A 23,796-nucleotide genomic window follows, 5' to 3' on the forward strand; every position below is an offset into this window, starting at 1 on the left:
AAGCCCAGCAGGGCTGAGGGCACTGCCTGCAGGCAGCGAGGGCAGAGGAGGGAGGCACAGAGAGGGCAAAGGCACGGTGGGGTGGGAGGAAAGAGGAGGCTTCATTTGGAGAAAATCTTCTCAGCCCTTCTCCAGGTGAGTCTCTGGGTGCAGGACAATGCAGGTGCTGTTCCTGGAAGGATCTCCTAAAGCCAACACAGCCACAGCCTGTGGGATCTGTCAGGAGGGCTCTTGCTGTTTCTCCAGCAGAGAGAAAAACAGAGTGAGTGCTCAGCCTGCCCGGGGAGTTCCCCATGGAGGGACAGAGAGAAGGTATGGGGGGAAGAAGCACCTCCTGGCAGGAGAGGGTCTTTCTGCTTTCAGGAGGTGCTGTGTGAGTCAGGGCTGCTCACAGCTCCAAATGCCTTCAGGATATTTCTAAGAGGGAAAGATCAGGGCAGAGATTCTGTTAAAGATAAGGAACTCTTTTCCTCTTTTTCACTTTCCTACTCTTGGGAAATTAAGGTGGGGAGGAGAGATGAGGGAGGGAGAAGGCAGAGAGAATGGATCAAGAGACTCTCTTTTTTTTTTTTTTTTCTGTCTTCTTTTTCCTGTGTTCTTGTTGTTGCTCTCTTGTTCTCGCTGCCAGGCTCTTTGGGGATGGGAGTTGCAGCAGTCGAGTCAGGCACTGATTTTCTGATTCCTGCCATGCAGGTGGAATGGAAAGTCCAAGCTTTCATCTCATCTGTGGGGCTGTGGGCAGTGCAGTCTGTGTCATGCCCTGAGGAATAAGCTAACTCTCCCTTACTGTGAGATACTATCATTAGGACACGAAGTTATCTCCTTGAGGTTTCTTTCCAAGCTGTGAACTTCCCTCCAGGATGCAAAGCTGTCCTGTCACCTCTCGGTGTTACCTGAAAGCCCCATGGAGAAGGGCAGAGATGCTACAAGAGAGAAAATGCTTTTGGTTTTTGAAATGAGCCGTGTGTGTCCTGGGCTGAAAGTGGGTGCTGAGACCTTAGGAAAGGGTGAGACATTGAGTGCTCGGCAGTGGGGTTCTCCTCTCTCACTGCCTGGTGGCTTTTTAGGTTAACATGAGAATTACAAGCCCAGGGCAGCTGGGAACAAGAGCGAGGGACAGAGCAGCTCCCCTCCCTCTGCACTGAGCCACAGGCAATGCTCTCGCCTCGCAGGACTCCTTCTGATCTCCGTGAGTGCAGCAGAGATGCTGAGGGGTTTTCACTTCCAGGAAAATCTCCAGCTGAGATGGGAGCGAGCTGCAAAAAGAAACCTCTCCCCCTAAAACACTTCTGTGTTTGGGGAGTCTTAGCACTGGGAGTGCAGATGCTGCCGAGCCCTTCTGCACCAGGAGCAGTTTTATCTGACAAATTTCAACACCAGAACTGTCCCCACCGTCCCCATGAGCCCCTGCTCAGAGCAGGGCTGAGTCCTGGCAGCCAGCGGGCAGAGGCCCTGCTTGTCCCAGCACAGTCAGCCGGCACCGAGCAGGGCTCCAGGCACGGAGCTGAAGGAAGGGCTGTGAAAGGAAAAGCAGTGGCAAACGTACAGTGTGAGAAATGGCTTTGATGATTTTACTCAGACTCCTAAGTCTCCCCTAACTTCTCACTGTAATTTCGTTTTGTTCAGTGCTTCACATTCAGAGGCAGCAGATGTCCAACAGCAGCTCCATCACCCAGTTCCTCCTCCTGGCATTTGCAGACACACGGGAGCTGCAGCTCTTGCACTTCTGGCTCTTCCTGGGCATCTACCTGGCTGCCCTCCTGGGCAACGGCCTCATCATCACCACCATCGCCTGTGACCACCACCTCCACACCCCCATGTACTTCTTTATCCTCAACCTCTCCGTCCTTGACCTGGGATCCATCTCCACCACTGTCCCCAAGGCCACGACCAATTCCCTCTGGGACACCAGAGCCATCTCCTATGAAGGATGTGCTTCTCAAGTCTTTCTCTTTCTGTTTTTCATTTCAGCAGAGTATTCTCTTCTCACGGTCATGTCCTACGACCGCTACGTTGCCATCTGCAAACCCCTGCACTACGGGACCCTCCTGGGCAGCAGAGCTTGTGTCCACATGGCAGCAGCTGCCTGGGGCGCTGGGTTTCTCACTGCTCTGCTGCACACGGCCAATACATTTTCCCTGCCCCTCTGCCAGGGTAATGCTGTGGACCAGTTCTTCTCTGAAATCCCACAGATCCTCAAGCTCTCCTGCTCAGATGTTGCCCTGAGGGAGGTTGGGCTTCTTGTGGTTGGTGTCTTTTTATCTTTTGGCTGTTTTATTTTCATTGTGGTGTCCTATGTGCAGATCTTCAGGTCAGTGCTGAGGATCCCCTCTGAGCAGCGACGGCACAAAGCCTTTTCCACGTGTCTCCCTCACCTGGCCGTGGTCTCCCTCTTTATCAGCACTGGTATGTTTGCCTACCTGAAACCTTCCTCCGTCTCCTCTCCATCTCTGGACATTGTGGTGTCTTTTCTGTATTCCGTGGTGCCTCCATCATTGAATCCCTTCATCTACAGCTTGAGGAATCAGCAGCTCAAGAATGCTGTGTGGAAACTGATATTAGGATGATTCTCTGAAGAAATGAACTGCTCATCATCTTGTGTATAGCCGTTATCATGCAACGCAGTGCAGGCCCAGACTGGCTTCTGTATTTTTCATTGTTGTTGCTGGTTTATAATTAGGGTAATGTTGTCCTCGTCGTTTTAATTCAATCTCTTCTTCTTCTTTTCTTACTGATTGTCTGTGTAAAGGAGGAGCTCTGCTCTCTCTGTGTTTCAACACAATAAATGGATATTCAATGACTTTTGTTTCCTGACATTTTTCCTTCAAGTCATTTTTGGAGCTGCAGGGTAAGTTCCTGTGGGCATGGGTGGAGGGGAAAAGAGTCCCAGCATGGCAGCACTGCCAGACACCTGCTTCTGCTTAAGTTTTAGGGCTTCTGCCTAAGTTTCTCTTAAGAACGTAACCAAGGAAGTGACTCAGAGATGGAAACACCAGTGTCCAGCTGAAGAGTTCTGGTGTGCGAGGCTGTGACAGGCTGCAGAGCACTTGCTCTTCTCCAGGGACATCCCTTTCCCCAGAAGAGCGTGTCCAGGCTGGCCTGGCTGCCGGTCCTGGTTCCCTCTCTGTGCAGCCCACTTTTATGACCCAGCTTTCTCAGTTTGGGCCCTTCTGTGTCCTGACCCTCACATGACCCAACTATTTCATGAATATTTTATAACCTGACTCTCCTGCCACCCTTCTGTGACGCGACTCTTTAAAGACCCAACTCTTGAATTAATATTTTCTATACCTCTTCTCTGAACTGACTCTTGTGTGACCCAACTCTTCTATCACTCTTCTGTGAGCCTTCTATAATCCCACTTTTCTATCACCTCTCTTTGACCCAACTCTTCTAAGATCCTATTCTTCTATGACTCAGTTCTTCTACGACCCGACTCTTCTGTGACCCTTCTGTGATGTGACACTTCTATCACCTAACAGTACTATGACCCAGCTCTTCTCTGACCCAACACTTCTATGATCTGACCATTCTACCACCCTTCTATGACCTGACCCTTGTACGACTCTACATCTCTTTGACCCTTCTATGTAATATTATCTATGACGCTACTCTTCAATGACCTCATTTTTCTGTTACTTTTCTATGACACGACACCTTCTATCAGCCAACTCTTCTATAACAATTCTATACCCTGAGTCTTCTTCAATCCCTCTGTCACATGACCCTTCAATGACCCAACTCTTCTATGATCTAAAATTCATCCATGGATGAGTCTCAACGAGGGAATTGACAGAAGAGAATCAAGTGTAAAACCACCACTGAAACTATGAACCAGCTGCTGTTGCTGGGAGCTCTCTGAGCTGGGTCAGCATTTGCTAATGGCTTGTGGAAAGTAATTCAACTTCTGTTGTGTGTGGTAAATGAAAAGAACAGGGAAGACTTTGAATCAAGAGCCCTGTGTTCCAGCCTGGCCAGATTCCTCGGCGAGCATCCACTGTGTGCAAACTGGAATAAAACTCAATCCTGCACTGCTGTGCGTTTGTGGCTTGGAGAGCACGTAAATGGTCCCAGGAGTTTGGGGGCAGCAGGAGCACAGGGAGGCACCAGAACAAGAGCTGACAGAGCCCTCAAGAACTGGAGCCCTGCAATGGAGATTAAACCCCGAGCAATGACTGCGCAGAAGCAGGCACGGACACACCCGACCTACCCTGGACGTAGGGCAGAGTTTCCTCTACGGCAGAACCGGCACCAGGCACTGCGACGGCTGAACCGCAGCTGCTTTGTTTCTCACACACAGAGCAAGGCACAGGCAGCTCCCAGTGGAGAGACCACCTGCCTCCTCCAGATCCTCCTGGAGAGGGAGTCCAGAGGGTGCTTGTCCTGGACAGCAGAGAGGTCTCCGAGGACACAGGGTAGCATCACAGATGATGACATCACAGAGGTCATGGCCAGAACCATGGTTTGGGTGGGAAGGAGCCTCAAACATCCATCTAGTCCAAACCCCCCATCAGGGGCAGCAACACCCTAAGAGGCGCTGAATGACGATTTGGGCCATCAAAATTGTGCATAATTTGAAAAATGAGGCTTTGTTCCCTGAAGGAGGCTTTGGAAGATAAAAATGAGCCTCCAAAACTGAGGCATTGGAAATTCAAAATCAGACTTTGCACCTTAAAAATGAGGCTTTCAGACACAAATGAGTGTTTAGACACAAAAAATAAGTTTATACCCTGAAAACAAAACTGCGGGTCCTAAAATTCTATGGGTCATAGAAAACAGATTGGAACCCTAGAATTGAGGATTTCAGTCTGAAACATGATCCTTTGGCACTAAAGGGATGGGTGCGGTGCTACAAATGGGTCTTTCGATCCTGCAAGGGAGGAGAACCTCTTGGTTCCTCTGTGTCCCCGAGAAATGAAGCTCTGGTCCCAAATGCAGGGCTTTGGGTGCTCCAATGGAGGCTCTGAGCTGTAACAGAGGGGTTTGGATCCTTCCTATGAGAGTTCGGCCCCTCCAGAGCAGGGTCTGCGTCTCTGAATGGTGCTTTGCACAGGCGATGCTCTGCTCGGCCCCAGGGGTCAGCGCTGGGCTCCGATTGGCCTCTGGGGCTGTGGCTCTGCCCCCTCTGAGCCCGCCCCCAGCCCTGAGGGGAGGTTCCCTCTGATTGGCCGCTGTCACACGTCACTCACAGCCTGACCCCGCCCCGACGCCATTGCCAATCACCGCCCTTGGCTGTGGCGGGAACGGCTCCTCCCCCAGGGCGGGGCTCGGGGGGAGCTGCGGGCCCTGAGGGGCGGGGGGGGCAGAGCCGGGGCTGCCAACGGGGGTTCTGGCCGAGAATGGGGTTTGTGGCCCCAAACGGGGCTGGGGGCGCTGGCAGGAGGCGCTGGGGCCGCACGGGGGCTCTGGGCCCTCACTCACACCAGCACAGAGCCGTTCAGGCTGGAAAAGCCTCTGGGCTCCCCCAGCCCTGTGCACGGAACGTCCCGAAGCTTCAAATCTGCTCGGGTTGGAATCCCCAGGGGTGGAGAATCCCCCGCTGCCCTGGAGCCTCTGCCGGGGCTTCGCTGCTCTCACACAGCCATTTTCCCTCACGTCCAACCCAAACCTCCCCTGGCGCCGCTTGAGGCCATTTCCTCTCGTACATTGACACAGAAAATGCCACAAATCCGGGTCTGAGGCTCATGTTGGAGGTTTAGAAAGCGAGCGTCCTTGGTCAGGGCTGGGCACACGAGGCAGTGATCTCCATCGGGCACGGGCAGCGAGGCAAAGGCTGGGGCAGAATCACTTTCCCACTTCCATGCCTATGGATCAGTTTTCCCAGGAATCTCATGCATATTGTCTTCCTTTCCAAGGTCTGATTTTAACGTTGTCATGAGCTTCACAATAGCCCAAACTCTGCCCATTTGGAGCTTTGGCTCCAGCTCAGCCTGACCTCACCTTAGAGACAGGGAAATACTGCAAACAGAGGGGGTTATGGCAGAGACGTCTGTTCAGCACAGACCACCCTGAACACAAGGCGTCGTCATCTCCAAAGAATGAGCCGTGTCTGGAAATCACTGTCTGAAAGAAACCTGCTCTCAGAGGGACGTTCTGTCTAACTTTCAAAAGATAAAATTCCTTAGATGAATCTTAACCTTGCTTTCCTTTAAATCCAAATTTTCCACTGTTGGTAATAGTAACTCCTTTTTGCCTCACCCGCCAGCCCTGGGCTGTGCTCGGTTCAGAGCCTGAGGATGGGACCCTATGTCCCACAGCCCCAAGCATGGAGGAGCCACTGCATTCCCTGTGTGATCACTGCCAGCAGCACGGCTTGTGATGGAATTGCCACCCTTGGGAACAGCAGAGACGTGCAGAGGCTCAGCCCGGCAGGGCCAAGTGCTCAGTCACGCGCTGTCTCCAGCTGTCTTGGTTCCCTTTGGCCCCGCTGCAATGATTTCCAACCCCCTCTGTGCTCCTCCCTGGGCATCAGCTCCCTGGAGACAGAAACCTGCCCTTCTCCGTGCCTCCAGGGATGTGGTGGAAAGTGCTGTGCGGGGGAGGCACTGGATGAGGGGTGTGAGATTCCTTTTCCCACACCTCCTGCCAGCAGGGATTTTCCCCAGGGGCTCTTGCAGCCCCAAAGCCTGCCCCCGAGGCTGCTGGCCCCGAGCTGTGCCTGATCCCCATCGCTGTGTCCTTGTGCTCTGCTCCCTGCAATCAGCTCCGGGAGACACCCGGACCCCGGCCAGGCAAGAACGAGCTCTGCTGACACCCAAAGGCTTTTAATGACAATAAGCATGGAGGCACGGGTTGAAACCAGGAGAATGAAAATAGAGGCAATGCCCAGCTGTTCCTGCTGCCATGGGCAAAGGGAGTCAGTTCCTGGTGCTCACAGCTCTCCCAGCTGCACAGTCCTCTCCTCCCTCCTGCCTGACCCCAGCCCGATGGCAGGGATGGGCTCTCCTGGCCCATGGCTTGGGAACTGCTCTGCACTGAGCTCCTGGGGCCCAGTCTTTGTGTCCTCAAGGGGATGTGCAAGGGACATCTCTTCAGCATCATCGTAGTTTGTGCTCTCTGGGGACAGGCACCAGGCATCTCCCTCAGCTCCAGGGGCCCCAGCGCTGCTCTGGGAGTGCAGCTTTGCCCCTGCAAGCAGCAAGGCCATGGTGTGTTCATCTCATGAGGTGGCCCTCCTGGGCTGTGCATCACCTTCTTCCCTCTCCTCAACACACCGCAGATGTTCAGCACACTCTCCCAACCCCAGCCCCCCAAATAAAACTCCAGAGCAGCTTCCCCACCCCAGGATTTTAGGCTCTCAGTGATTCATTTGGCAGCAGGGATGGTATCCAGGAACCGGCAGCACTCTCCCTCTCACCTCCAGGTGCATCCCTGGGCTCTGGGCCCTCCTCTGGCTCCCTGGCCGTTTCCCAGTCTCCCTGTCCAGACTCAGGATCCTGCCCAGGGTCAGGAATCTCCCTGGCATCATCATAGCTGTCTGCTAGGTCACCTGCGGGTGAGACAGGGGTGTCTGAAAGGAGAAGGGAGTTGGTGACATGGTGGACCCGTGACCTGCAGAGCAGAGGACGGAAGGATGCGCAAGGCCGCAGGGCTCAGACACTGGTGTTGGCAGCACCAGATGAGACCCTGCCATGTCCTCCCCAGCTCTGACAGCGACACCGCTGTTCTTCACATCTGCAGACAGGAGAGATCAACCTTGCCCTCCGGTACCTGGTGCTGACCCCGGGCCATCTTCCTCCTCCTTGCTGTCCCTGGGGTGGGGCTGCAGCTCGGGGAGGGATCCCTCGGAATGGGAGCCTGGAGAGAGGCACAGTGGGGCTGAGGGGAGTGCTCAGTGCTCTGCTGAGTCGGCTCGTGGTCAGCACTGCTGGGGACGGGGGATGCACAGCACCAGGGCTGTGTGTGGAGGAGGGCTCAGGGCTCCCCCTGCACTCTTGGAACAAACCCTATCCCAGAGGGGCTCCCAGAGTTGCCCCAGGACAGCCCCTTCCCTCAGCCCTTGGCTGTCACAGGGGATGCATGGGCAAGAAGAACCGTCCCTGGCTGGGACAGGCAGGACTAGTAGGGAGGAAGCTTCTCTCCTGGGCCCAGGACCTGGCTGCTCTCCCCCCACACACCCCACAGCACCAGCACTGCAGGGACCGTGGGTCAGGGGCTGCAGTGGGTCAGCAGCGGGACCAGGGAGAGAGTCCTCCAAATGTGCCCCCCAAGAGGGACAGACACCCACCTGAGCCGCTGAACCCCGCCTGCTTCTCCCACACTGGGCTGTACCCGATCTCCTCGTACACGGCCTCAGAGAAGGGCTCCCAAGCTCTGTCGAAGCCTGCAGACAGAGCAGGGCTGGTTTGTGGGGACACAGAGAGGGGACGGGACCCTGCTCCGCTCCCCAGCCCTGTTCCCCTGGGCCAGCCCAGGGCTGTCCCCACGCAACAGCCCCACTGCATCATCTGGGCACTGCTGAATACCCCCAGTGAGGGCCATGTCCCCACGGAGATGGTCTGGGGTGGAGACACCCTTGCACCTTTCTTCCTTCCGTGGGGAAGGACTCACCTCTGCGCTCAGCCCTGGCGCCTCGCACATGCCCGACCAGGAGGGCCAGGAGCAGGCAGAGCAGGGCTCCCAGGACGATGCAGATGATGACAGGCAAGGAGAGTCTTCCACTGCTGGTCCGGAGGGCCTGGGTGGGATCTGCAGGGGCAAGAAAACAGAAAGGGCAGCACCAGGGCTGGGAGAGGTGAGGGTGAGACACGGCTCCTGCCCCCCATTAAAAAGGAGGTGGAGAAGCCAGGATGTGAGGATGAGGAAGTCCCACTCTGACGGGTAAATGCAGCCGTCCCCAACCTCACCCCTAACCTGGCGCCTTTTGGGAGTTTCATAGTCTAGCCAGGAACCCCTTCCCCCGGCTGTAGGGCAGAACCTGGTCCCGTGCAGCCCCAGCGTGGAGAGGAGGACAGCTTACCTGCTCGAGGGGGTGCTGCTGCCGTGGTGGGTGCAGATGCAGAGGATGAGAAGGAGAGCTGGGCTGAGAGGGTGGGTGTGCAGGCACCAGGGAGTTTCTTTCCGACATACCATGCATTTGTATGTCTCCATCTCTCCCTGCCCCATCCCACCCACATCGCCCCTCCTGCCAGGCTGGGCAGGGGTGCCAGGACTGAGCCCAGAGTGCTGCTCTGGGCCATGGGCAGAGTGGCACAGGCAGCCTGGGAGATGCCCCTGGGGGCAGCAGGGACCCCACAGGCAGAGTCAGAAGTACATCCCACCCTACAGAGTCTGAAGGACAGAGAAGTCATGTGTGCCCCATCCTTGGAGGTGTTCAAGGCCAGGCTCGATGGGGCTGTGAGCAACCTGATCCAGTGGGAAGCATCCCTGCCCATTGCACAGGGTGGAACTGGATGGGCTTGAAGTTCACTTGCAGCCCAATCCATTCCAAGATTCTATTCCATTCTTGGCTCTAGGGTCTCACACTGCAAGGATGGCCTTGCTCTCAGGAGCTCTGGACCCCAACTCCTTGCCAGTACCCAGCGAAGGACTCTTGGCCCCTCCATTCACCTGAGCAGTTCACAGCCGCATCCTCTTTGTGCCGGCAGAATCTCCTGTCCCCAGCCTGGGCCCAGCAGTCCTGCAGAGATGGCTCTGTCCCCTGGCACTCCACCTGCTCCAGCCAGATGGGGCCCATGCCCTCCCCAAATGCCGCCTCGCCCAGGGCAGACACCGCAGGGCCGCAGCCCAGCTGCCTGCACGCCACCTCAGCATCCCGCATGTCCCAGGAATCATCACACACTGTCCCCCAGGAGCCGCGGTGCCACACCTCCACTCTGCCTGAGCATTTGTCCTTGCCGCCTATGGCACGGATCTTCTCCCTGTCTGGAGAAGGCAGAGCCCTCCATGGGCAGTGGGACAGCAGACAGAGCCTGGCTGGGCAAGAGGTGTGGAGAGGAGCCGCTACCTGTGCAGCTGGTGGAGCTCGGGCACTCCGTCCCCAAGGCTGGGAGCACTTCTGGCTGCATCCCTGCAGAAGGAAACGCTGCAGTGAAGAGGCTGCTGTAGTGGCTGCAACAGAGCGTGGGGCTGAGCTCTGCTTCTGCCTCCCTGTGCCACCTCCCTCACGGCAGCAGCTGAGCCCAGGACATTCAGCAGACATGCACGGCACTGGCGAGCGACCCAGACTGCTCAGCCCCAAAGGGACCCTGGTTCTCAGAGCAGCAGAAGGCTCTCATGGCGAGGATGCTCCTCAGAGCCCCTGCATGGTCTCTTCTGAGAACCTGCCTGCCTGGAGACACCTCTGCCTGCCCCAGGATCTGTTACAAATTGGGCTGGCAGCTGCCGGGCAACGTGTGGGGTTTCAAGAGCTGGAACCCCACTTTCTGCCCCAGCAGCAGAAGAGTCTGGCATGGAAAGACAAAGCTCTATCTCCGTGCTGGAGCAGGGACAGGAGCTGAAGGGGAGGGTGATGACCGGGTAGCTCAGAATTACCATTGCAGGAGATGTGGGTCACATCTCGCGGGTCATTGCATGACTGTGTGTCCCAGGGGTCAGAGAGACACTGCCAGAAGGAGCTGTGTCTCTCCCCGCACTCCACGTGATCCAGCCAGGTGACACCAGACAGCGTGTCAGAGGTCCCTTGTGTATCAAGGAACCCTCTGTCCCCACAGCCAAGTTCCTTGCATGCCAGCGACACCTCTTTGGAAGTCATCGAGGTGGAGCAAACGCTGCCCCATGTCCCATTATAGAGAACCTGCAGGTGCCCAGAGCAGCCAGTGCTGTTCTCCAGCCTTAGGGCAACGAACTCTGGAAGGAAAAATCCAAAGGATATCAGGCTGGTTTGGGTGGTGGGAGCAGGGATGTCCCTGCACCCCCAGGCCCTCAGCCAGGCAAAGGCATGGCCAGCAAGGCTTGGGAGACCTTAGAGCAGCTTCCAGTACTGAAAGGGTTTCCAGAAAGGCTGGGGAGGGGCTTTTGATCAGGGAGTGCACGGACGGGACGAGGGGCAACAGCTTTCATCTGAAAGAGGGGAGATTGAGATGGCATCTTATGAGGAAATATTTTGCTGTAAGGGTTTGGAGGCCTTGGCCCAGGTTGCCCAGAGAAATGGAGGCTGCCTTATCCCTGGAAGTGTTCAAGGCCAGGTTGGATGGGGCTTTGAGAATGTTATAGGCAGGGAGGTGTCCCTGCCTCCCTATGGCAGGGAGGGTTGGAACTGGATGTGTTTTGAGGTCCCAACCCATTCCATGATTCTAGGTCTGCCTTGTACCCATGGACAGAGAAATGTTCGGGATGGACAGACATTTCTGTCCTCCTTGCTAATCCTTGGAAGAAGTTGAGCTCTCCATGGACCCCCGGTGGTACTGAGCGGACCTGTGCATGGCTGTCCCGGGATGAGCTTGGGTAGGGGCTCTGAGGTGGCCAGGAACAGCCTCGGCCGTTGCCCGCTCTCTCCTTGTCCCTGCCTGCATGGCCCTGAATCCCCCCCAGCTCCTGGCACTGACCTGAGCAGATGACTCCTGCATCCTCTTTGTGCCCGCAGTCATGCTGCCCCCAGGCCTCCACTGGGCAGTCCCAGAGAGCTCCTTCAGCCCCGGAGCAGCTTACGCCGTCCAGCCAGATCTGCCCGGAGCCTTCCCCAAACCGAGCGGAATCAGACGCCTCCACCGCTCCCCCGCAGCCCAGCTGGCGGCACACAACAGTGGCATCGGGCAGGTCCCAGCCGTCATCGCAGACGGTGCCCCAGCTGCCCTGGTGGTAGATCTCCACTCTCCCGGCGCAGCGCCCTTGCCCATTTGCCAGCCGCACCCGCCGGCTCCCTGCAGCAGGAAGGAACCCCAGCTGTCACCAGGGGCTGGTGACACCCAGCCCTGAGCTGGCATGGCCCTGCAGGGCACTTACCCCGGCAAACAACCCCCACATCCTCTGCCACCCCTGCTGCCAGCGCACTCTCCGGCACCGAGGTGTTGCAGAGGGTCAGGCTGTCCTCGTGCCCTGTGCACCGCACCCGTCGCAGCCCCACGGGACCCGTCCCTCTCTCCGGCTTTGGGGGGTTGTAGGCTCCCTCTGCCTCTCCACACTGCAGCTGCCGGCACACCACGCTGGCCTCCTGCTCGTCCCACTGGTCGTCCAGGACTCTGCTCCATGTTCCGTGCTGGAAGATCTCCACTCGCCCATCGCAGCGGCTCTCTCCACCCACCAGCCGCAGGGATGCAGAGCGGGGTGGGCCTGCGGAGAGGAGCAATGGCCTCAGCAGTACCAGACAGACCAGAAACCTGCGGCACTTCTCCAGGCTCTGGAACCCTCACGGTGCCCTGAAGTGCACCTGCCCACTCCAGGCCTCCATGGGGAGTTCTGGGGGAAGGTTTCCATGGGTTGGGTTTCATGTCCCTGAGCCTTCCTGGGAGAGACACTGTCTTTGCTCTTGGTGTGGCAGAGCCACCCAGCTGGTCCCCGCTGAGGCCTATGGAGCAGCTCCAAGAGCAGGGCACAGCCGTGCGTGCAGCGGCCAAAGGAACGGCGGTACCAGGAAAGGTTTGCCTAGCTTTGAGGTATTCAAGACCAGGTTGGATGGGGGTCTGAGAAACCTGACCCAGTGGAAGGTGTCCCTGCCCATGGCAGGGGGTTGGAATGGGATGGTCCTTTCCAACTCAAACCATTCTATGGTTCTGTCCTCAGTGCTGGCACCGGGGAGACCCAGGAGAGAGCCCACACGTCTCTGCCCCTCTGCATCCCTGGGGACTGAGGAGCCCCTGTCCCTGGCAGGGAGCAGAGCAATGGGCTGTCGGTAGCTGGACCTGGGTGCTGCTGGCTGTGGGAGCGTGGTCTGCCCCACTGAGCTCATGGCCAGGCTGAGGATCCCCTTGGAGCCACCAGCAATGCCCCTCATTCCCAGATGGGTCTCAGGCTGTTGGGGACCTGCTCTTAGCTAGGACATGTCCCAGGGCACAGATGTGGCACGGGGTCACCCGTGGTTGCTGCCCCCACCAGCCCCAGGTTCCATCGGCTGCCTGGGGAGAGTCTTCAGCCAGAGCCAGAGCCCACTGCCAGGCGGGCACAGCGCCGGCCAGCGTCTGGGTGAAGGAGAGGGGGCAGAGGAGCAGCTTGGGTTGACCCAAGCTCCCAGCCCAGGGACAGGCACCATGGAGAGTCAGCAAGGGCTGGCAGATCCCTGTGCCCAGGGCAGCCAGGGGCTGGGGTGGGCCGGAGAGGCTGGGCAGGGCAGTGCTGCTGTCATAGGGGTGTTTCCGTGCAAGCTGCGTTCATGATCCTGGAAGAGGAATGAGGTGGCCATGGCCCATCCTGCTCTTCGGCCCAAGCCCAGCATTCCTCCTCATTGAGAAGCCCCTTGGGGGCTCGTTTCTGCCAGGGGACACAACCCAATAGTCCCTGGCCACCTTGGCCCCTTCCCTGGGGCTGTGGGTGGCCATGTGAGCTGCTTTCAGTGCCTCTGGCACAGGGAGACCTGGTCCTTTGCTCTGCCACTCAGCTCCTGTGTGCACGGGAGGAGAAAGCTGGGAACCAACAGAGACCTTGAGGCAGAGTGGGCATTCACACACACACCCACACAGGGTGCCGAGTTCCACTGGGCTTTCCTTTTCCTGCTGGAAACCAGCAGTGACAGCCTCAGCTCAGCAGAGTGATCAGCCACACCAGGCCCTTCCCCAGTACCCCCTTCCTTTCCTGAGGGCACAGCAGGTCCCTTCCCCCACCTCAGCCCCAAAGGTTGGGAACAGGCTTGCCCCGTACCTGAACACGTCACTCCAGCATCCTCTCCGTGAGAACAGCTATTTCGACCCCATCCGTTGTGCCTACAGTCAGACAGGGCAGACTCGGTGCCATCACACCGAACATCAGCCATCCAAATGCGGCCAGATCCTTGTCCAAAGTATGCATAGTTATGAGTTTTGAGAGCAACTCCACAGCCCAGCTGCTTACAAACCACTGCGGCATCAGCCATGTCCCAGAGATCATCACACACGGTCCCCCACTGTCCCTCGTGTTTCACTTCCACTCTCCCAGCACAGCGTCCGCTGCCGTTCTCCAGCCTCACCTCTGCAGCCCCTTCAAACACAACACAGGACTGGTCAGGAGAGCACCAAGCCCCACCCAGCAGGTCTGGAGAGGTCTCCTCTGCCCAGACTGACTCACATGCACATGGGTGGGAGCTCTTTATCTCTGGGCCTCTCCAGGGCAATGGAGGCATGGGGTCCATCCTGTCCCCACGGTCTGAAAAACCCTGGGGCTGCCCCAGCACCTTATCCCACCTCACGTGCCTCCTGCCCATGCCCTCATTCACCGTGTCCAGAGCCCCCTCTCCTCCTGATCCCAGAATCCCCCGCACAGCCCCGTGCCCCAGGCCCACAGCTCCCTCTCCCACCCAAAGAGGCACAGGGAAAGGCAGGAGGTCCACTGACCTGAGCACCTTCTGCCTCTTGTCTCAGTGGCACGTGCAAAGAAACCCCATTCCCAGAGGTGTCCCAGTGGCCGTGCTGGGGACCGCTGGGCCCAGGCTGTGGGACAAGAGACCCGGCACTCACCCCTGCACGGCTGCACCCAGAGCAGCAGCCACAGCACCGGAGGGGACAGGACCCCCTTCATCCCCGTCCTGAGCCTCCTGCCGTGCTGGAACAGCCCTGATGGATCCCGCTCCCTGTCACAGCTCCTGGGGACTCGTGGGGACAACGAAGATGACAGAGTTATGGATCTGCAGATGCCAACCCAGCTGCAGGAGGAGCCAATCAGAGCAGCAGAACCTTTTTAGACATTATCGGGAGCGATCTCCACTCTGAGGCAGCCCAGCCCTCCAATGAACTTCTCCAGCACCGTTCATAACCATATATGAGGGACACACACGTCACGGTGGCTGTGGTGGGGGATGGGCACGGGACAAGCTGTGTGTGGGGAAATGGTTGTGTCACCCCTTGGACCCTGCGATGGGGACTGAGCACACAGAGCATCTCCTGCACTGGGCTCATCCACGTACCCAAGAGGCGCGTGCCCAGCTGCACCCGAGCTGTGGGAACCATGGAGCTGGGACGGGATGGGATCTGTGTCTGGGCGGAGAGGAAACAGCCCCTGTCGCTGGTCCAGCCCCACTGTGCTGGGAGCAGCAGCTGGGAAAAGGCCCCGGCCAGGGTCAGAGCTCCCTCCCAGGACCACTGGCTTGCTCATCCCTCCCCGCAGAGCCCCACGCTGGGCCCTGGCAGGAGCCGGAGCTGGGACCTGTCCCTGCCCTGGCAGCAGCTGTCCTGCCCCGAGGCTCAGCCGTGTCCCTGCCTCTCAGCGTGTCACCCAGGGGCCGTTATTCCCCGTGGGCAGATCAGGAGCTGGAGCCTGCAGGTGCACAAACCACAGCCCACGTGGCCTCGCAGCGCTCGCCGTGCTCACCCCGCAGCGCCCAGGCAGGAAGTTTGTGGTTTCTTGCTGGCAGCGAGCCCAGAACAGCCCCACAGAGCCCCTGAGCCACCAACCCCGACTGCTCCACCAGGACTGAGGGGCTGATCCTTCAGCTCCGCAGGCACCGGGCCGGGCAGCTGCTGTCTCCAGGATCCTCTCTGATGGACACGGCTGCTCCGCACTGACCCCATGGCCATGGGGAGCGTTGGCGACCTCACACTGTCCTGCTGCCACCCTGTGTGCTCAGAGGTGACAGTGATGGTGACCTCACACTGTCCTGCTGCCACCCTTTATGCTCAGAGATGACAGTGACGGTGACCTCACACTGTCCTGGTGCCACCCTTTATGCTCAGAAATGACAGTGACGGTGACCTCACACTGTCCTGGTGCCACCCTGTGTGCTCAGGAGTGACTGACATTGACAGTGACCTCACACTGTCCTGCTGCCATAGAATCATAGAATCATCAGGTTGGAAATGACCCATTGGATCATCAAGTCCAGCCGTTCCTAACACTCCCTTAAACCATGTCCCTAAGCACTTCATCCACCCGTTCCTTAAACACCTCCAGGGAAGGTGACTCGATCACCTCCCTGGGCAGCTGTTCCAGTGCCCGATGACTCCTTCTGTGAAGAACTTCTTTCTGATATCCATCCTGAACCTCCCCTGGCACAGCTTCAGGCCATTCCCCCTTGTTCTGTCCTCTGTCACTTGGGAGAAGAGGCCAGCTCCCTCCTCTCCACAACCTCCTTTCAGGTAGTTGTAGAGAGCAATGAGATCTCCCCTCAGCCTCCTCTTCTCCAGGCTAAACAACCCCAGCTCTCTCAGCTGCTCCTCGTAAGACTTGTTCTCCAGCCCCCTCACCAGCTTCGTTGCTCTTCTCTGGACACGCTCCAGAGCCTCAACATCCTTCTTGTGGTGAGGGGCCCAGAACTGAACACAGTATTCGAGGTGCGGTCTCACCAGTGCCGAGTACAGAGGGAGAATCACCTCCCTGGACCTGCTGGTGACCCCATTTCTGATACAAGCCAAGATGCCGTTGGCCTTCTTGGCCACCTGGGCACACTGCTGGCTCATGTTCAGTCGGCTGTCAACCAGCACCCCCAGGTCCTTCTCCTCTGTACAGCTCTCCAGCCATTCTTCCCCCAGTCTGTAGCGCTGCATAGGGTTGTTGTGCCCCAAGTGCAGGACCCGGCATTTGGCCTTGTTGAACCTCATGCCATTGGTCTCGGCCCAGCGGTCCAGCCTGTTCAGATCCCTTTGCAGAGCCTCCCTACCCTCCAGCAGATCCACACTTCCTCCCAGCTGAGTGTCATCTGCAAACTTGCTGAGGGTGCACTCAATGCCTTCATCCAGGTCATTGATAAAGACATTGAACAGAGCTGGACCCAGTACCGAGCCCTGAGGAACCCCACTTGTGACTGGCCTCCAGCTGGAGTTAACTCCATTGACCACCACTCTCTGGGCCCGGCCATCCAACCAGTTTTCAACCCAGGAGGGTGTGAAGCAGAATGCTGTAAGAAATTGTGTCAAAGGCTTTACTGAAGTCCAAGAAGACTACATCCACAGCCTTTCCCCCATCCAGTAGTCGAGTCATTTTGTCATAGAAGGTGATCAGGTTAGTTTGGCAAGATCTGCCTTTTGTAAACCCATGTTGACTGGGCCTGATCACCCGGTTCTCTTGCATGTGCTTCATGATAGCACTCAAGATCACCTGTTCCATGACTTTCCCCGGCACTGAGGTCAGACTGACAGGCCTGGAGTTCCCCGGATCCTCCCTGCAACCCTTCTTGTAGGTGGGCACAACATCAGGCAGCTTCCAGTCCAGTGGAACTTCCCCAGTCAGCCAGGACCACTGGAAGATGATGGAAAGGGGTTTGGAAAGGACATCTGGCAGCTCCTTCAATACTCTTGGGTGGATCCCATCCGGCCCCATAAACTTGTGGGTGTCTCGCTGGGCAAGCAAGTCTCTAACCTCCTCCTCTTTGATCATTGGAGCCTCATTCTGCTCCTCTAACTCCTGGGTTTGTACACAGAGGGAACAACTTTCCTTGCTATTAAAGACTGAGGCAAAGAAGGCATTAAGTACCTCAGCCTTGTCCTTATCCCCTGTCACTGTTGTTCCTTCTGCATCCGATAGGGACTGAATATTCTCCCCACTCCTCCTTTTCTTGTTGATGTATTTGTAGAAAGATTTTTTATTATCTTTCACAGATTTAGCCAATTTGATTTCTAGTTGGGCCTCAGCCCTCCTGATTTTTTCCCTGCACGATCTCACTTCCTCCCTGTAGTCCACCCAAGACGCCTGCCCTTTCCTCCAAAGTTCATAGACCTTCTTCTTCTTTTTGATGCATCCCAAAATCTCCCTGCTCAACCAAGCTGGCTTTTCCCCCACCAGCTCCTTTTCCGGAACACAGGGATGGTTTGCTCCTGAGCTGATAGGATTTCATTTTTTTAAGAGCGCCCACCCAGCCCTCGTGGGCTCCCTTGCCCTGAAGGACTGTCTCCCACGGGACTTTGCTAATCAACCTTCTGAACAGTCCAAAGTCTGCCCTCTGGAAGTTTAATGTGACTGGTTTGCTAATCCCCTTCTTTATCCCACCTAGAACTGAAAACCCTATCATCTCATGATCACTTAATCCCAGGCGTCCTCCAACCGTCAAATCCCCAACAAGACCTTCTCTATTCACAAACAGCAGGTCTAGGAAGGCACCCTCCCTTGTTGGTTCGCTAACCAGTTGTGCGAGGAAGTTGTCTTCCATGCATTCCAGGAACCTCCTAGACTGTTTCCTTTCTGCTGTATTGTACTCCCAGCAGACATCCGGAAAATTAAAGTCACCCACAAGGACAAGAGGCAGAGATTTAGAGACTGTCCTCAGCTGTTTATAGAAGAGCTCATCAGCTGCTTCTTCCTGGCTGGGTGGTCTGTAACAGACTCCTATCACAAAGTCCCCCTTCTTGTGGGCTCCTCTGATTTTAACCCATAGGCACTCAGTCCCGTCCTCACCGTAATCCAGTTCGAGAGTATCAAAGCACTCTTTAACATAGAGGGCTACCCCGCCTCCTTTCCTACCCTTCCTGTCCCGCCTGAAGAGTTTATATCCCAACATAGCTGTACTCCAGTTATGTGAGTCATCCCACCACGTTTCTGTGATGGCAATGACATCGTAGTCACCTTGCCCTACAACAGCTTCCATAGTCCATGAGTCGGGTCACAGAAGGATGATAGGAGACTCAGGTCATAGAATATTCATGGAAGAGTTGGGACATACGAGTCAGGGCATAGAAGGGCCTGAACTTAGAAGTTTGGGTCATAAAATTGGCCTTGTGGGCTGCACAGAGAAGGGAACCAGGACTGGCAGCCAGGCCAGCCTGGACACCCTCCCCTGGGGAAAGGGATGTCCTGGAGAAGAGCAAGGGAGCATTTCTGTGCCTGCAGAGAAGAATCCACCAGAAAGAGAAACTTCTTCCTGCAAGGCCTCGTGTGGGCCAGGCTGCTCTGCTGCTGAGCCCAGACTCTTGTCCTGGCCTGGGCAGAGGGGCTGGCACGGAGGGGGCACAGTCAGTCTGTGGTGGCATCTGCTGGATTGAAACCAGGAGTCCTGGGGTTTCACTGCTGCCCATGTCCTTGTGCCGGGTCAAGCCTCCAGCCCTGGGCTGTGGGGGAGGCTGAGACCCACCTCTGCCCCCCAGCAGCTGCCGTCCCCTCCTGAGGGGCTGTGGGGGAGAGCCCAGAGCTCTGCTGCACCCTGCGGTGGGCACTGCCGTGGGGCAGCCCAGACTGGGTGGCTCTGCGGGGCTGGAGAGAAAGCAGGGCTGTGGGGAGAGCTGGGAGGGGCTGGGCTGAGCTGGAAAGTGCCCGGGAGAGGACAGCACCAATGCTGGCTGAGCTGTGTGACCATGCAGGGGGAGGACACGCTGCAGAGGGTGTGAGGGGCAGAGCCCAGCCCTGCAGGGGCAGGAGAGAGGAGGCCGGTCGGTGCCCTTGGTGGCAGGGACAGACTGGGAAGGGGCCCCCGGGCACTGGTCTCTCCCATCGCCAGTTCCAGCACTGCCACTCACCCCAGCTGATGGGAGAGCTTTGCTCTCTGCCCATCTTCTCCCTCCTGCTGGACTCAGTGCCGGTGCCAAAGGAACCACCAGCCCTGTCTGGGCTCTCTTCCCACCCAGACCTTGGAGGAGCCCAGAGCAGGGCTGTGTGCAGAGCCCGGCATGGGACATGGGAAGTGGTCATGGCACAAAGCCAGTCGGAGTTCAAGGAGCTTCTGGATGATGCATTTACTCATACAGTAAAATGAAAATTTCATGTTATCCTGAGAGGAGCAGAGACTTGAGCTTTATGATACTTATCTGTCCCTTAGAACTTTAGATTCTATGACCTTCAAGCTCAAAAGCAGAGCATACGCTGCCCTTCCAGTGACACTTCTTCCTCCCCGCAACCACTCTCCTCCTTCCAAGTTCTACTTTGTGACTAATCTTTTCCTCTCTCCTGCTTTTCCCCACTGTCAAGGAAATCTCACCATCTCAGAAAACCCTCTTCAAGTAAGGAAACCCAACATGTTTGCCTTCTTGTGGTCTTTCACTTGGCCAGAAAGAAGGAACCTCACCATGGTCTTCTAAATCACGTCACGGCTGCTGTCCTTTCAGCTTCTCTGACAGACGTGACCATGTCCCTGCTGCGGTCCCATCACGTGTTCTGGCAGAACGGACATGACAACCCATATCCAAGCCCCTTTCCTGGACAGGGCCTATGGGTGCTATGGGCAGAGGTCCTTTCACAGCCATGTTCCTGTTCCATGTTCTTGCTGCCCTGTCACCCTCCAGAGACACAACTGACCTCACCATCCCCTTCATGGACAAACGCTTCCTACTGGATGATGAGTTTCTGAGACACAACTGAACTTATCACACCAGCTCCATTCATCACCTCCTCATGTCCCAGGGCCTGAACAGATAAAAGTATGCTTGTCTTATCAAACTTGTCCAATGTGTTTCCCGCTAACGACTGCAGAGGAGAAACATTCTTCACAGGAACTGCTGTGTATATGTTGATGCATTTTATACCTATTTGTTTTGATCTTTTTGTTCTTCTTCTGTTTCCTATTCTGTCTTCAAAAACCTCTCAAAGACTTTGGAGGAAGGGTCTGAGGAAGAATAAAGGTGCTGCAGGATGTTTATTTTGCTTACAAACACAGAGAGCAGGGGTTACCCTTATCTCAGCCACTCAAGCCACAAGAGAAAAGCAGACAGTGATTTAAAAAGGAGTTGAAAACATTATCACAAGTAAAAAACATAAACATATAGAAGACAGCAATGCCAGCAATGAGTGTCATTAGAAGTGCTCTGCAGAAGGTCAGGAATTTATTGCACCATAGATCCTTACAGTTATAAGTTCCCACACTGCATCCTTGAGGTCCTTGATCCTCATGCTGTAGATGAGAGGGTTCACTGCTGGAGGAACCACTGCGTATAGGAATGACACCACTAAGTTCGTGGATGGGTAGGAGAAGGAGAGTGAGGCTTCAGGTAGGCAAACATGCCAGTGCTGACAAACAGGGAGACCACAGCCAGGTGAGGGAGGCACGTGGAAAAGGCTTTGTGCCGTCCCTGCTCAGAGGGGATCCTCAGCACTGACCTGAAGATCTGCACATAGGACACCACAATGAAAATAAAACACACAAATACTACAAAGACACTGACCACAAGAATCCCAACCTCCCTGAAGTTGGCATCCGAGCAGGAGAGCTTGAGGATGTGGGGGATTTCACAGAAGAACTGGTCCACAGCATTGCCCTGGCAGAGGGGCAGGGAAAATGTATTGGCCGTGTGCAGCAGAGCATTGAGAAACCCAGCGCCCCAGGCAGCTGCTGCCATGTGGACACAAGCTCTGCTGCCCAGGAGGGTCCCGTAGTGCAGGGGTTTGCAGATGGCAACGTAGCGGTCATAGGACATGACCGTGAGGAGAGAATATTCTGCACCAAACAAGAGCAACACAAAGAAGACCTGGGCAACACATCCTGCATAGGAGATGGTCCTGGTGTCCCAGAGGGAATTGGCCATGGATTTAGGCAAAGTAGTGGAGATGGATCCCAGGTCAAGGAGGGAGAGGTTGAGGAGGAAGAAGTACATGGGGGTGTGGAGGTGGTGGTCACAGGCGATGGTGGTGATGATGAGGCCGTTGCCCAGGAGGGCAGCCAGGTAGATGCCCAGGAAGAGCCAGAAGTGCAAGAGCTGCAGCTCCCGTGTGTCTGCGAATGCCAGGAGGAGGAACTGGGTGATGGAGCTGCTGTTGGACATCTGCTGCCTCTGGGCATGGAGCACTGTCAGAAGGGAAAGGACAGTGAAAAGTTAGAGTGGATTTCTCTGAGCCAAATCAAAGCCATTTCTCATCCCCCCCACCCGCTGCTGCACACACCCTGTCGTGCCTGGAGCCCTGTCAGCCCAGGACACACACGACACATTTCAGAAACCCAACAGCATTTTCTCACTTGTAGCATCTCTGTGATTCTCCATGAGGCTTTCAGATAGCACAGAGATGTGATAGGACATGTTTGCATCCTGGAGGGAAACTCACAGCTTGGAAGGAAACCTCAAGGAGAGCCTCAGGATGACATTTGATGAAGGGAAATTGAGCTCCTTCCCCAGCCCCACTGACTGCATTGCCCACAGCCTCACAGCTCAGAGCAAAGCTGGGACACAGGTTCCCATAGACACAACTGCAGGAAAGAAGCAACGAGGGCAGTGGGTGACTCTGCAGCAGCAACTCCCATCCCCAGAGAGCCTGGCAGCGAGAATGAGAGAACAGCAAGAACAGAGACAAGGGGAGAAAGAGGGAGAAAGAGAGTGAGGGTCTGTCTGCGAGAGGCCAGGGCAGAGGCAGCCGGGCACACAGACAGCGTTCCCCTTCCCCAGCTGTGCTCGCCCCCTCCCAGACACCAACCTTGCCGGGCAGTTGCTCTCAGCCCCTGGGCTCTGGAGAGGGCACTGGAGCTGTGGCTGCAGAGGAGGGGGTTCAGCCCTGGAGCCCAGAGCCCTGAGGGCAGAGGCTTTGCTGGGTGGGAGAGGAGGCAAGGGGGCTTGCTCAGAGGAAGGGGCTGCCCTGGAGGGGAGCACACAGAGCTCTCTGAATTCTCCCTCCCACAACATCTCTGTATTAATTCTCCTCTCATTCCATGATCCTGTCCCTTCAGCTTGGAGATTTTCCTCCTGGAGGTGTTTCCCTGTCCATGCCTTCTCCCTGTCAGTGCTCACAGACCCCATCTGACCCTCTCTGCTCTCCCCTGGCCCTACACAATCCTGCCTGTTTGCCGGGTAAAGCTGGGCACAGGGTCTTGTTTATAAGCAGAAAAGGACAGCACAGACTGAGCCTGGTGGGTCCAGCAGAGCTGATGCTGGTGGTGTCCGTGGGCAGAGCAGCAGCTGGAGACACTTTTGGAGGCTCCTATCAGACCTACTGACCACTCAAGGACACAGCTCAGGAGTCTCCCTGATTTCTTCAGTCATGACAGCCTTTTCTTCTATTTTTCCACTGAAATTCCCCAAGGGCAGGAAAGTGAAAAGGCAAACTCAGGAGAGTTCCTTATCTTTAATGTAATCTCTGCCCTGATCTTCCCTTTAGAATGTCCTCTTAGAAATATCCTGAAGGCATTTGGAGCTGTGAGCAGCCCTGACTCACACAGCACCTCCTGAAAGCAGAAAGACCCTCTCCTGCCAGGAGGTGCTTCTTCCCCCCATACCTTCTCTCTGTCCCTCCATGGGGAACTCCCCGGGCAGGCTGAGCACTCACTCTGTTTTTCTCTCTGCTGGAGAAACAGCAAGAGCCCTCCTGACAGATCCCACAGGCTGTGGCTGTGTTGGCTTTAGGAGATCCTTCCAGGAACAGCACCTGCATTGTCCTGCACCCAGAGACTCACCTGGAGAAGGGCTGTGAAGATTTTCTCCAAATGAAGCCTCCTCTTTCCTCCCACCCCACCGTGCCTTTGCCCTCTCTGTGCCTCCCTCCTCTGCCCTCGCTGCCTGCAGGCAGTGCCCTCAGCCCTGCTGGGCTTTGCAGAGGAGCTGCTCCTGCCCAGAGATGGCTCTTTGTAGCGCTGCCCACTTGCCACCAGCTCCCTCCGTGCCAGGAGCCCAGCCCAGCTCAGCAGCAGAGGAGCAGCCCAAGGCAGCCCTTTCTCTGCCCCCTCGGGGCTCCCTCCAGGTGTCCCTGGGGCTCCAGGGGAACCTGCTGAGAAACAGCCTGAAGCCATCCCTCATCTTCCCTCCCTCAGCTGGCAGAGACACTTCTGTCCTGCACTGTCATTGTTCCTGTCAGAAAAAGAGCTGGACAGGAGAAGCACTTTATTTTCTCCCACAATTAGATAGGACAGCAGGAAGGTGACAGGGAATGATCTCGTTTCTCCAAGCTGGGAGGATCGTT

The 23,796-nt window shown here is 56.4% G+C and overlaps 3 protein-coding genes across 3 annotated transcripts in view; 1 reads left to right on the forward strand and 2 right to left on the reverse strand.

Annotated features, from left to right (window-relative positions):
* Positions 1–1,649: 1,649 nt before the first annotated feature.
* On the forward strand, positions 1,650–2,567 carry LOC128850631 (olfactory receptor 14A16-like). The gene has a single exon (XM_054055604.1). It carries the CDS (start codon positions 1,650–1,652, stop codon positions 2,565–2,567), a length of 918 nt encoding a protein of 305 aa, XP_053911579.1.
* A 4,210-nt stretch (positions 2,568–6,777) lies between these two features.
* LOC128850632 (antigen WC1.1-like) lies at positions 6,778–9,076 on the reverse strand. The gene is made up of 6 exons (XM_054055605.1): positions 9,070–9,076; positions 8,551–8,688; positions 8,228–8,323; positions 7,711–7,797; positions 7,358–7,489; positions 6,778–7,128 (listed from the first exon to the last, which is right to left on the reverse strand). Exons 1-6 carry the CDS (start codon positions 9,074–9,076, stop codon positions 6,872–6,874), a joined length of 717 nt encoding a protein of 238 aa, XP_053911580.1. The 3' UTR covers positions 6,778–6,871.
* Positions 9,077–9,484: 408 nt separating this feature from the next.
* LOC128850634 (deleted in malignant brain tumors 1 protein-like) overlaps positions 9,485–23,796 on the reverse strand; it is a 24,264-nt gene continuing 9,952 nt past the window's right edge. The window contains exons 13-20 of the mRNA XM_054055606.1: positions 14,969–15,098; positions 14,523–14,707; positions 13,732–14,046; positions 11,884–12,210; positions 11,487–11,801; positions 10,474–10,788; positions 9,947–10,009; positions 9,485–9,864 (exon numbers count right to left, since the gene is read on the reverse strand). Of these exons, the coding sequence (XP_053911581.1) occupies positions 9,485–9,864; positions 9,947–10,009; positions 10,474–10,788; positions 11,487–11,801; positions 11,884–12,210; positions 13,732–14,046; positions 14,523–14,707; positions 14,969–15,098 (2,030 nt within the window). The remainder of the gene's footprint in view (positions 9,865–9,946; positions 10,010–10,473; positions 10,789–11,486; positions 11,802–11,883; positions 12,211–13,731; positions 14,047–14,522; positions 14,708–14,968; positions 15,099–23,796) is intronic.

The sequence above is a fragment of the Cuculus canorus genome, unplaced genomic scaffold, assembly GCF_017976375.1.
Source record: "Cuculus canorus isolate bCucCan1 unplaced genomic scaffold, bCucCan1.pri scaffold_130_arrow_ctg1, whole genome shotgun sequence".
In the NCBI taxonomy this organism is placed as follows: domain Eukaryota; kingdom Metazoa; phylum Chordata; class Aves; order Cuculiformes; family Cuculidae; genus Cuculus; species Cuculus canorus.

Excerpts from the sequence above, each read along its gene's own strand:
- LOC128850631 (XM_054055604.1), top strand. The coding sequence starts at position 1,650 with ATGTCCAACAGCAGCTCCATCACCCAGTTCCTCCTCCTGGCATTTGCA.
- LOC128850632 (XM_054055605.1), bottom strand. Across the intron at positions 8,324-8,550 it reads CGCCAGGGCTGAGCGCAGAG|GCTTCGACAGAGCTTGGGAG; the intron begins GTGAGTCCTTCC and ends CTCTGTCTGCAG. Across the intron at positions 7,490-7,710 it reads TGGCCCGGGGTCAGCACCAG|GTGACCTAGCAGACAGCTAT; the intron begins GTACCGGAGGGC and ends TCTCACCCGCAG.